We start from the raw sequence: 14,009 nt of genomic DNA, 5'->3' as shown, positions 1-14,009 counted from the left end.
CCAATTTTTTGCCGAAAATTCTGAGCTGATAAAAAAACGTTTTCAATGTATCATTTTTTGAATATTTCTATGGCACTTTCGTATGGAAAGCTGCCAAACTTGTGTATAGATTTGTATGGACAAATCAATTATGCAAAATGCGGTTTTGGTCAAAAAAGTCTTCACGTAACCTCATCCAACAAAAAATATCAACGCCGTAATTTAAAGATTTTTGCTTGAAATAACACGAGTCAAAACAATTTTCAAAGGGTATCTGTAATAATTTTGGAAACCATGTAATTTGTGAATTTTTTCTGCTCAAGTTTCACTATTAAAAATTAAAAATTAAATGTTTGCATTTTAAATGTGTTTGATGCTAAGAGTTCAGATGTAAAAAACATTGTAATCTGATGTAAAAACTTTCTAAATGATTTGATCTCGGTAGATAACCGCAAAAAATTTCTTGCTCAAGTCAACAATCATCTTTTCGACCTTAGTCTCACCTGAAAACCACCCAACACACCCACAACAACACACTCTTTTTTGGCATGAGACTCCATGTCGCGACGTGCTGCGTTCGCATCTTCGCTGGTGTGGATTAGATTGACAGCATCTCTTTAGCTTCATCGAGAGGCTGAGAGGAGAAGGTTTTTTTTTCTTTTCAAGAGTTTGCGGGTTGGCATGTCATGGAAAACCGCTACAAACATCCCCCAAAATGTGTGTGCGGTTAAGTCGTCGAACAGCTAAAATTCTCCAACAGCACACACTAAGCTTGGCTTAGCCGAGTTGAGCGTGTTTTTTGAAATTCTGAGAGAGGGAGTGCAAGTGCGAGAGAGAAAGTGATAATCCACTATAAAATAGGCGAGCGCGCGCGTGGAAAAGCGGCTTCCTGCTGGGGTTTGGAAAAGTGCCGGCGGCGTTGATCTGTTGAACTGTGGATTTGTTAGATCTACGATGAAAGAGTGAAGGAGTGTGGTGCCAAGATTTTCGGCCAAGATGCGAGCCCGGAGGCCAGCTCACGTTTCAAGGAATTTTGGCACTGTGGGAAAACTTGGAAGTTTTTGAAAATTACAAAATTACAAAAATAAATAAATAAAAATATGCATAAAAATACAAAATTATTAAAATATAAAATTTCAAATAATGCAAAAGGATTTCCTTTAAAAACAAACTTACAAATATTTCTCTTAATAACCAAATATTTCTCTCTGTACTCCCAACACCCGCTCGCTATTATAAATGAACGAGTTAATTTCTGCTCACCAGCCAAGCAGGCCATGAGCATGACCGATTCGGCAAAACCCAGACCACACAGACATGGCTCACGGGGATTGTGATGTCAAAAAAACCCCCCGCGCGCTCGAGAGACGAATTCGATGGAAATCGTGATCATGATCGTGATGATGGAGACGCCAGGTGTTTCAACGTCACCCTGGTCGCTTCTCCCCTTCCAGCAGCGGTTTCTTTCGTCTCTAGATTTTTAATGAACTAAGAGCGGGGGTTCTTCAATGTTAATGACATGCGGTGAGTTTGTAAATAAATTTACTTAATTTATTGTTATTGGGGCCGATGAAGCGTGCAACATTTTGGCACTTTTTGGAAGGTGATCAAAAAGTTGTTGGATTGGGTTGGGGGCAACGTGGCAGGGACCTGGTTAAATTTTGTGTCTGTGGATAGTTGCAAATATTAATGGTGACATTTAGGATGTTGTAAAATTGTAGTAAAAAGTTTGGTCATCTTAGGTTTTTATTAACATTTATTAGAATTTTAATCAATCACCATCAATACCATTTTATGAGGACGAACAGTTCCAAAGTTGAAATAAAGCAAATAAGACAAAAGTTTGGATATTTTCGCATCTTTTGATGCCAAAATAAAAATGTTAATGCGTACTTTTAAATGTCAATACAGTGGACTCTCTCTGCATCGATATTGAAGGGACCATTGGGAGCGGAAGGTATCAAATCATACAACGAAAAAATCAAAGCATGCTTTTGAATGGACTGACAAATTAATTGACAGATGGAGCAGTATTTATATCGGCAAGATCGGCAACCAGAGAGTTGAAAAAATCAATGAAATGTATTTTTTTGGTTTTTTTTTGGCAACTGAGAAATTTGACTGTAAAAATAAATAAATAAATATTCAATGAAATTGCTGAAAATTTAAACAAGTTCAATAATAATCCTTGAAAAATATAGTTTTGGAGCATCGAAGGTAATTTTATTCAACATACTTTTTCAATTCTTCAGCGAAATTCACAGCGATTAATACGGCAAGGAAAAAAATCAGGAGGAATGGGTTATACAGCCAACCTAAAGAAAAGTTAAATGTATAATAGTTTTAGAGAATAATATTATAAGATGAATTCAAAATTTTAACCTCAAAAATATTTTTTTTTTAAATCATGTCCACTGATCTGTTTTTGTGTAAATTATGATGTGTGATTTATCACTGCTTAATTGAATGGTCAAATAAAAGGAAACCTTGCACAGTGAATATACCTAAGCGAGGAAAATAGAGAAGATTGAGTAGTTCCCTCGTTGGAAATTTGTATTTGTTTTATTTCTTTGAAACTTTGTAAGTGCATCTTTATTGACAAAAAAAAAGCACAATTTTCCAAAACTTGACTTTATTGACGAACATTTTGGCAGTTTTTCATTCAAAATTACTACCAAAATCTTTAAAAAATGATTTCTCGAGAGTGGTTTTTTTTTATAATTGGTTGTTATCATGGTTAGGGTAATCCGTTTTACTACAAGTTTCACGGATCGTTCTGAACATTTGGTGGTCGATTTTGCATGCATGTGTGGAAATTTAATTCACTACAACTTTTTCGAACAGACCAAAGCTGTTCAACTTGAACCAGAAAAAAATTAGCGTTTTAAAAAGTCATTTTTGCATGAACATATTTTTTTTCGCCATCTTTAGCATTGGGTATCAATGGGATAATGTTAACCAAATTTGTTCATAATTGGCTAAGATTCTTAAAATGCTTGTTGAGCAGGGGGATTTTTTGTCACTAAAACTTGATTTGCAAAAAAACACATTTTTATTTTTTCTGATATGTTTTAGAGGACATCAAATGCCAACTTTTCAGAAATTTCCAGGTTGTACAAAAAATCTTTGCCCGAGTTATGATTTTTTTTATCAATTCTGATTTTTTCAAAAAATAGAAATTAGGCCGCATAAAATTTTCAACATCATTTTTCGATGTAAAATAAAGTTTACAATCAAAAAGTACTTTAATGAAATTTTGATAAAATGCATCGTTTTCAAGTTAAATCCACAAGTAGGTGACTTTTTTGAAAATAGTCACAGTTTTTCGTTTTTTTTAATTGGTTTGCCCACCTTTGAAAAAAAAAATATTTTTCAAAAGCTGGAAAATTTCTCTGTATTTTGCTTTTTTGTACTTTGTTGATACGAACCTTAGTTGCTGAGATAGTGCCATGCAAAGGTTTATAAACATGAAAATTGATATTTTCCAAGTCTCACCCAAACAACCCACCATTTTCTAATGTCGAGATCTCAGCAACTAATGGTCCAATTTACAACAGCTGCCAAATTTGTATGGAAAATTATATGGACAAACTAATTATGCAAAATGGCTTCTTTGGGCATACCGAAGGCACCAAAAACGTTTCAGCCAGATTAAAAAATAAAAATATAAAGAATTGCTCATTTATTGGATTCATTCAGGAAAAAGCATTGCAATTTCTTTCTACCTAAAATTCCATAAATTAAAATCTCGTAAACAACTCCTTTAGGTTCTACATCTCTGCACTCGTTTATACCTTTCACCGCGTGAAAGAATCCATTCACAAAGCGCACTTTCTTGCCTGCTTTGCTGGAATTCCCATTTTTCAATGAAACTCTCTCGTGTGAGGTGTGCTGGGCCCTGGTTTTGCTTTTGGTTAGGTTGCTTCCGCGGTTTATCATTCAACGCCCAAACCTGTGCAAAAAGAAAAAAACGTTGGAATTCGCTAATGCGCTCTTTTACCTAGCAAAAAAAAAGAAACGAGAGTACACTTGCACAGCTACTAATGTACTCGCACTAGATGGGTAATTCTAGCTGTTTAAAAATTCTCGCCTTGGATGGAGTTTTGCATTTTTCTTGTTTTTTTCTCAAACTGCTCTGAATATTCTACAACACACTTTTCAGTTAGCCAGCGGCGCATCAACGGCTGTCTATCGTCTTTCAACTTTCGGGGAGGCCTCCCCCGACATAAATATAGACAGACTGTGCGAGTCCGTCAATTTTCACAACCTTGAGTTCCGTGTTGTGCATCAATGGTGAATTCAATAAGCGCAGTTCCTCGCCACTCGGAGAGTGATTTTCCTTTTTTTTCCCTCCCAACCGACTAAGGCCATTCAAGTTTTCCACTTTGAATGGAAATTTGCATGCTTTCACTTTTCCCACCTCCTCCACCACTGGGTTCCCTACTAGTTGGGTTTATTTATGGCTTTTATGGATATTTGCTCTCTTCTTTTTTTTCGAGACGAGCCAAAAACACACATACTCATATTTCCCCACTCTCACTCTGCTCCAGTCAGGCAAACTCACAGTTCAAAAATTCAATAATAATTTCCTTTTGCGCCATAACGATGGCCGCTTTCCTCCCTTCCTCTCCATTGGTTTTATTAGACACTTTCCGTCATATATTAAGTGTTTCGTGGTAAAATTCCATCCATCGCCGAACTGCGAGTGAGTCGAGCTGGGGCGCCACCATTTATCACAAAAAACGGTTTCTGGTTCTGGACGATGTACGAGATGTTCTTTTTTGTTATATTATTTTGGGTTCAAAATGCTGAGACACTATATAGTGAAAAAATAAACTTTAGCAATTTACTTAAATCATACCAAAAAAGAATGTTGAACCACCTGCTCCAAACTTTTCACCTCCCAACCACATAACTTTTCCAAACATCCAAAAACTGCTCCCGAAAGCTATGTCCAAGTAGCGTCACATTCCTCGGAAGGGTCAACCCGCATCCGGGCGTGACATTTCTCGCCCATCCAGAAGACCACTTGGTCCGAACTTCCTTCCTTTTCATTCCTGGCTTCTCTCACTCACTGTTCCTTTTCCTCTCAGCGCGGGCATGATTCGCGTGTCTGGCGTTTTCAAATCTTGATTTGACTGGAAAATTCAGTTTTCTCTGAGATATTTTGGGGATGGGGGAATTGGAGGAAATGGGAGCGGATAGAATTTTTGCACAAAACAAATAAGGCCGTTGCAAATATTTTTTAAAGTTTATGTCTCCCCCCCCCCCTTTCAAAATTGGTCTGAAAAATCAGGGGGCAAAAAAAAAATTTCAAAAAAAATCAAAATTTTTATGAAAATAGAAGTCAAATCAACTAAAAACAATCTAAAATGCATTTTCTGCATTGATAAGCATATTTAGCATGTTTGGGCTTGTTTAAAAATGTTTTGAATTTTTATGAAATTCCAATGTACAGCACCGCAAAAATTTTATTTTTCGCAAAAAATAAAATTTTCGTCAATACTTAGATATTTTGGAAACTAATGATGGCAAAACAACTGGACAGGTGTATAATGCATTTTAAAACACTTTTTTCATTAAAATGTTGAAACCATGGCTCGTGATTTCAATTTTTATACTTTTTTATTTCTTTGCCCCGCCCTCCCCCCCCCCACGACTTTGGTCAGAGTCGAGGAACATAAACTTCAAAAAATATTTGCAAAATTTTTAAAATTTGTAAAATTTGTAAAATTTGTAAAATTTGTAAAATTTGTAAAATTTGTAAAATTTGTAAAATTTGTAAAATTTGTAAAATTTGTAAAATTTGTAAAATTTGTAAAATTTGTAAAATTTGTAAAATTTGTAAAATTTGTAAAATTTGTAAAATTTGTAAAATTTGTAAAATTTGTAAAATTTGTAAAATTTGTAAAATTTGTAAAATTTGTAAAATTTGTAAAATTTGTAAAATTTGTAAAATTTGTAAAATTTGTAAAATTTGTAAAATTTGTAAAATTTGTAAAATTTGTAAAATTTGTAAAATTTGTAAAATTTGTAAAATTTGTAAAATTTGTAAAATTTGTAAAATTTGTAAAATTTGTAAAATTTGTAAAATTTGTAAAATTTGTAAAATTTGTAAAATTTGTAAAATTTGTAAAATTTGTAAAATTTGTAAAATTTGTAAAATTTGTAAAATTTGTATAATTTGTAGAATTTGTAAAATTTGTAAAATTTGTAAAATTTGTAAAATTTGTAAAATTTGTAAAATTTGTAAAATTTGTAAAATTTGTAAAATTTGTAAAATTTGAATATTTTGACAATTTTGACAATTTTGACAATTTTGACAACTTTGACAATTTTGACAATTTTGACAATTTTGACAATTTTGACAATTTTGACAATTTTAACAATTTTGACAATTTTAACAATTTTGACAATTTTGACAATTTTGACAATTTTAACAATTTTGACAATTTTGACAATTTTGACAATTTTGACAATTTTGACAATTTTGACAATTTTGACAATTTTGACAATTTTGACAATTTTGACAATTTTGACAATTTTGACAATTTTGACAATTTTGACAATTTTGACAATTTTGACAATTTTGACAATTTTGACAATTTTGACATTTTTGACAATTTTGACAATTTTGACAATTTTGACAATTTTGACAATTTTGACAATTTTGACAATTTTTACAATTTTGACAATTTTTACAATTTTGACAATTTTGACAATTTTGACAATTTTGACAATTTTGACAACTTTGACAATTTTGACAATTTTGACAATTTTTACAACTACTTTTGTAAATTTATATATCTTAAACACACAACCGAACGGTTCGACAGTGTTGGTATTTTCAGAAACACACCTTATGGTAAAGCGCCGGGGCTGGTCGGAATCGAGTCGATTCAGGTAGCGAAAGATTGAATTTTTTCACGCCTGTTTACCTATTGTGAATGGCAGCTTAGGAGGGCTGATTTAAAGGATTCATGCGTGGGAGGCTGTGAACAACACTTCTTTTTAAGGAGAAATACTGAAGTTTGCTAACTGAATTTGTTCTTTTTTCTAATTTTATTCGATTTCATACATGCATCGACTAAATTTTACGACCGACATCAAGTCATTAAACACAACGTTTTCACGGATTTATAAGTTTATTCACTTTGGCACTTCGAAATGGAGTGATTATGGGGGATTCAACGATCAAGACGATGACGGTGGTAGAGAGTGAATTAGTTAAACACACTCTAAGAATTTTCTACCATTGCATCTTCTCTCTAGACGGTGTGACTACTTGCGGTGATGGATGCAGAAGATAATTGCCAAGATTGGACGATGAACTCGTGAATCATTTAGAAGAAAAACTGACAGTTGAATAAATTAAAAGTTAATTTTGAAAATTAAACAGTACAAAATTTTAGCACTACATTGTATAAGCTTTTGCGTCCTTGTCACAAACACACACTCCATTTCAGCTCATTATCATGTGACGAACTTGAGTTGACAGCCGTCCCTTCCTTTTCTTCAAGGGGCGCGACACCCCCTCGTCGAATGACGATCACGCGAAGGTGAGAGCAAATTACTCAAGAATTTGTCAGACCACGAACCTCTCCAACACCTCTCAGCATGTCATCAGCTGAAAAGTGACGTACTTTTTGAGGGTAGATTTTTTCGCCATCGGCAGTAATTTGTGAAACAATGTTCAAACACGATAGGAAATCAATATATATTTCTTAAACCAAAATATAATTATTTTTCATCAACATTGCTGCTTAACAAAAAGCCCTTGTGAAAACATTAGCCTTAAAGTATGCAATAATTTATGCTTGAAAATCTCCTTTCAAATAAAAGCTTCAAAATTAAATTTCCCTCCGTGCACTCTGCGTACACACCGTTTGTGTTATTGTCCACCGTTCCGGCGTTATAGTCAGTTGCATTTTTTGGGGAGTTCGCACGAGGATCCGTTGTTGGAAAAATATGGAGCTAAAATAACCACCGATTTTTTTAAACCCCGTTCTCAGCCATCAGTCACATGTGACGTGCTATTTTTGTTTTGAATTGTTTTGCGCCAAATACTGACTCCTCTCTATGCGTCGGTATATTTAGGTTAAAAATATTTTTGAGAGTGTCTTTTTTCCAACCGTTTTTGTAACTTGCCCGCAAAGTTGTGGTGACTTACTTTTTTGGAGGAGGAATTTTTAGCACTATTTAGCGAAAATATGTGGCCAGATAAACATTCGCCCAACAAACCACAAAGGAGTTGTTTATCTTTCATTTATGAATATTTTGGAAGATAACATCGTTGGAGGCGGCTCACTTCAAACGGTTTGATGGGGGCGAGAGTTGTGTTAATGAAGATGCAAGTCTATAATTAGCAAGTTGGCACCACCACACACCCATCGGACTCTTCGGTCTAGACTGGACTGGACTTGACTTGATACCTCTAGTAATAAACACTGATAATGATACAAACGACTTTAAATGCAACTCTGGTTGGCTTTGAGTATGATGAAGATAAACATAGAAATTCTTTTGTCAACAAAACATGATTTTAAAAATAGAGAAAAAATAAAATGATTTTTCAGTACATGAAAATTTTATCCTTGGAGACATCTAAACCTTGACCATGCTGGCACATGCTCGGTTTTTTTTAACAATTTGCTTTTTTTGTTCTGAAAAGATGGGATATTGTTATTAGGTTTAAATTAAAACAAATCGTAAATTCATTTTAAAACGTGTCTTTCAAGCACCACGCGTCTCCATAAACGTTACTTGCAAAAACGCGTAAATGTTTATCTCAATGGCAATATTTTAAAATAAAAACAACTGTGTAAAAATTTACATCTTTATACATGTGGTATTAAAGTTTTGTTCAAAATGTGCAATTCACAGAAAAAAATTGAAATCCTCCACTGCATGCACAATTCACTCTTTGCCTCATGTTGATTACAGAAGATGGCAGCACTGGATCATCAAGCGTTACTTCTTGCGTTACCCTTTTTAGCTGGTACACAAACCTTATTCAAAGTGTAGTAAGCTGCAAACAGGGTGTAGAAACACAGAGTAAAAATTAAATTTGTTGAAATTATTTAAATAAATTGATAGAATAAAAAAATATGAAAAAAATATGTGCTATAATTAATTGAAAAATAAAAGTACTCTAAAACCCCTGTATACGCTCGGGCGTAACGCTTTTTATTTCGTCAATTTCTCTGGACGACGACGCAACAATTTTGCATTGTTTAAAAGCAATTTATACGTCAAACTTTTAACATTTTTTTTAAAGTCTCAGTCGCAAATGGAAGAATTATTTTTTTTATTGCCAAACAATTTGCAATCTATACTGTCCTCAATATATTTTTTTAAAAATTGTTAATTCAGTTTTTTTCACATTTCCAATACTAAATAATTCAAAATCCAATAAAGATTTCCAAACAAAACTGGAGGCACTGATTCTGTACTAAATGGGCTAACATTTTCACGGAAGCTTCTGGGGGCATAGAAGAACAAAATTCCGTCTGATGCGCTGTAAAATATTGTTTTGTTTTGTTGCTATACAGCAATTCCATTTGAATAGAGCCTAACCCGAACAAATTTCTCCGATCGGGCTCAACATTTTTCTGGGGGTTCCTTGGCCAAAATAATTAGACCCGTATTTTTTTTGTTTGGCCATTAGGCTGACCTACATCATGCTAGGGTGGTTCGAAAAACGGCATTTTCGAAATTTTTCGCAAAAACCACATTTTTCAAAAAATTATATCTTCGCGTCACTCCATCCAATTTTAGCTGTCTTAGATGCAAAAGAAAGGTGATTAGTTTGACTGTTTGAGAAAAATAGTAAGAAGTTTCAAAAATCTAGCTTAACATTTGAAAAAGTCGTATGAAAACTTAAAATGGCGTTTGGACCGTGTCTACGTTTGAAAATATTTTTATCGGATTCCTCGGAAAATTTCACCTATCATATCGAAAAAATGGCGATGTCGAACCGTACGTTTCCGAGATATGATTTTTGAAAATAAAAATTGAGTTTTTCGACGCGGAGATATGATTTTTTGAAAAAAGTGGTTTTTCCAAAAAATGTCGAAAATTGCAATTTTTCGAACCACCCTAGTACCCTAATGGCCATACAAAAAATATGGGTCTAATTATTATGGCCAAGGAACCCCCAGAAAAATTTTGAGCCCGATCGGAGAACTTTGGAATTGCTGTATATTCATATATCCGGTCCAAACGACAGAATTGAACTTTAGTTAATTTCCAGCCAATAAATCATATGGATATTTCGGATTTCCTGCCAATTAATAAAACTGTAAATTTTGGGTTTACATTTTTTGAAATCATCGTAAAAACTTCACAGGTACACAAAAAATTACAATTTTATTAATTGGCAGGAAATTCACTAAAATTCAGTTCTGTCATTTGGAGCGTATTCAGAGAGCAAACATCTATCATACCTTGACAAAACTGAAGCTGTTCAATCCAACGCCTAATAACTCTAGATTAAATATTTCACGAAATTTATCACAATTATTTTAAATAAAGTCTTATGTACGTCAATCTCGAGATTGCAATTTTGGACAATTTCTCAATAAAAATAATCAAGATTTTGAAACAAAGGGGGTAAAATCCTACTATCATAGATTTTTGTTTCAATGATTAGCACATAGGAGAAAGCAGTTAAATTTATATATTTTTTTATTTTTTTTTATCATTTATTTTTTTAACATTTCATGCACTTCTTCTTGGCAACAACATGTACAAATTGTGAGATTTTTAAAAAAATAAATTGTTCGAAGAAAACGGTGGTAAATAGACCTATAAAGAACCAGATTGGAGTGGTAGAAAGGACAATTTTCCCATAAGAAATAATTTGAAGGGTGAAGCAAAACTGCTTTACTGCTGGTGTTTTATTTTATAAGTAAATTTTATTAATTAAATAATTCAAAATAGACAAAATGGGGAATTTCTCAATATTTAATTCGTAGCAAAACGATATTTTTTTCCAAATTATTTTTTTTATTATTAACATACGTTATGTAATACATTAACACATCTTATCTCACTGCATCTCTTATTTTTTTTGTTTCATATCCATACGCGGCAAACGCAAACTTTTTTTTTCTGCGCTCACACAATCTAAAACTCTATCATCAAAAATATTCTTTTACATTTTTTTTCTCTACACGATCAAAAGATGCGTGCGTGCACTTATCCTGTTTTATCTTTTATTTTCTTCTCGCTCTCTATATAACACATTTGTTTGTTTTTACTCTCTCATTTCAGGCCACGAAATCGTCATTTTATTTACAACATAATAAAATAAACTAGATAAAAACACGTTCCACACTAATCCTAAGCTGGGGGGACATTTACACATATTTTTGTTTTTTGTTGTAAAAGAAGAAATCTTGCTTATTCTACCACAAGCTGCACAGGGGAGTAGGGTGGGGTTTTTAAAAACGGGGGATGTTTGCTGAACTCTCACTTTCACGGGGACGTTTCCAAACCGGGGGGGGGGAAACCTTGACCGAAAGTGAGTCTTCTTACTTGTAATAATTATCTCCCTTGTAAAATAAGGGATTAGTGTCTGCTATTGCTGCTCTTTTTTTCTAATGTTGTAAAAAAGAGTGTATAATTTACTTTTTTTTTGCGGTGAAAAGGCGCTCGCGTAAGGTCACTTGCACAGTGAAAAACAGTAAGGCCAATGTGTAAAATTTGTAGACGGAAAAGAAGCACGTTTGCGTTTTGGTGAAATCCTTACCTCGTTTACAACTATATGGCATTTTTCGCTTCACAATCGATTTAAAGCTAGTAACAACTAGATAGAATAGGGTAAAAGGGCTGGGAGTGGGGGAGAGATTGCTATTTACAGAAAATTTGTGAAAGGGGAAAGGGGGTTTCGCTATACAGATTTTCACTACCTAACCAGTTTTTAGGGGGGTCACAATTTAAGTCCATATTATGGCATCTCAGTGATTTCTGTCGCGCTGCTTTCGCGACAGAGATAAACGTCGTGGGGAAATCGGGGCTCGCTATCAACTAGTGCTAGAACTTAAGCTTAAAGAAGGGGAAGTGGTGGGGGACAGTAGAGAATAAATAAAGTCGGCAAACTTACGCGCTTACACTATCTTAATCGAGGAATCGGTCTCGAGCTTGACGAGCGTCTTCTTAACCCGGAGGGCCGTTAGCCGAACGGCTGGATTCGGGTGCCAGCACTCTTGCATCATCTTGGATAATACTACGAGAATTTCCTCGTCCTGCCATCGTTGTGGGATGGGCGGTCGAACGCCCTTTACGCACACGACGGCGTACATGTCCTCGAAGCTGGGATCGGACGGAACGACGTCTTGGTATGGCAGGGCGTAGTCCTCACAAGTCGTGTTCTTGGTTCCGCGAATTGTACTGATGCAGCGGCGGGCCATTTCCCAGAAGACGAGACCCAGCGAGTACATGTCGGCTTGCTTGAAGCCCTCGAAGATCTTCGTGTCCAGCGTTTCGTTGAGGGCTTCTGGGGCCATGTAGCGACGCGTTCCGACGCGAGTGTTTGGTGCAATCTGGATCTCATCCGACTCGCTAGAGTACTTGACGGCGAGGCCAAAGTCGGCGATCGCGCACTGACCGTTCCGCTTGACCAGGATGTTCTTGCTTTTGATGTCACGATGGGAGATCGCGGGTTTTCCGGGCGTTCCGAAGATCTCTGTGTGCAGGTGGGCCAATCCGGAAGACAGTGACAGTGCCAAGGTCTTCAACATGTGCGGATTCAGTACCCGCTTCTGCAGATAGTCGTACAAGCTTCCCAACTCGTGGTAGTCAGTGATTAGTAACATCTGCGTCCACGTGCCCGTTCCCTTAATGTCCGCCGCGATAAACCCAAGAATATTCTCATGCCTCATCAGCACCGTCTGGTAGATCTCCGTCTCACGGAACCAGGAAGCCTCCTCAGTAGTCAAGAACGTCTTTACCGCCACCTTTTCATCCCTCCACTTGGCCAGCCAAACCTCCCCATATCGACCCTTTCCAACCTGGTGCACCATCTGGATCTGCTTCGCGATTGTCCTCTGAACCAACAACGGCAGTCCCGATCCCGACCCACTGCTCTGCTCCACCAAATCCGCCAGCGGAGACAGGTTAGGGTTGCACACCGAATCGATCAAACACTGCGGCTTCCTCTTCTCGCGCTTCTTGTACGTCACATAGATCGCGATGGCCACCACCACAAACGCCACTGAACACACTATCACCGAAGCCATCAACGCCAGCGTGTGCATGCTCGGTTCCGTCACGTTCACCGTCGGCGGTGGCGTCGTCGTCTTGGGTACGTACTCTGGCAGCAGGTCCTTGTTGCAGAAATCTTCATTCTCACAGCACACGATCGATTTGCCGTGAATTTGCGGGGATTGAACGCCAACTTTGCACTAAAAAAAGAAAAAAAAAATCAGTCAAATTGCCTTTAAAATTTTTGAATAAGAATCTCACCTGAAGCAGTCCACCATTTTGCTCCGGTGGCATACAGCCGTGGCTCCACTCGGGCACCTTCAGGCCGGTTTCCTCGTCCAGCACTTCCTCGACGGCGGCGAAGCACGACCCGCCGGGTCGCGTCTCACACGTTCCATTTTGCAAATTTCCCGGGCAGTGTCCCTCGCAGTAACATTGCAGCGTACGGGCTGAAATTTGAGAAAAAAAGAAATTTGGAATTGAAAAACTTGTCGATAAAAATAAAAATGGGTAAACGCGATTGAGAGTGTACAGCGGAGACGCAAACCGTCACGTGGCGTTACGCTTTTTGGTGCGTTACGAAATTTTGCTTGTGCGGGAGAGTGAGAGAGAACGACGTTGTTTTGACAGCTGCGCAACGGGAAGCAAGTCGAAACATTCGCAAAACGATTGTTTTGATTTGAGTTGAGATTTTTCAAGATTTCTTGTTTTAAACCATAATTTTAGCAGAAGGGCAGTTTGAAAGTACTAGTAAATTCGTGAGAAGGAAACCAAACTTGTGGAATGGAACGACTCTTAGCATGAAAACACGGTCACGAATCGGA

General features: G+C 36.2%; 1 protein-coding gene across 2 annotated transcripts in view; it reads right to left on the bottom strand.

The window, feature by feature from the left end:
* Positions 1–10,965: 10,965 nt before the first annotated feature.
* The window catches only part of LOC6036349 (bone morphogenetic protein receptor type-1B), a 266,169-nt gene continuing 263,125 nt past the window's right edge, over positions 10,966–14,009 (bottom strand). For both annotated transcript variants that reach the window (XM_038256856.1, XM_038256857.1), the window contains exons 2-3: positions 13,447–13,634; positions 10,966–13,385 (exon numbers count right to left, since the gene is read on the bottom strand). In XM_038256856.1, the coding sequence (XP_038112784.1) occupies positions 12,090–13,385; positions 13,447–13,634 (1,484 nt within the window). In that variant the 3' untranslated portion in view covers positions 10,966–12,089. The remainder of the gene's footprint in view (positions 13,386–13,446; positions 13,635–14,009) is intronic.

The sequence above is a fragment of the Culex quinquefasciatus genome, chromosome 2, assembly GCF_015732765.1.
Source record: "Culex quinquefasciatus strain JHB chromosome 2, VPISU_Cqui_1.0_pri_paternal, whole genome shotgun sequence".
NCBI lineage: Eukaryota > Metazoa > Arthropoda > Insecta > Diptera > Culicidae > Culex > Culex quinquefasciatus.
This window is presented reverse-complemented; position numbering and strand designations above follow the sequence as displayed.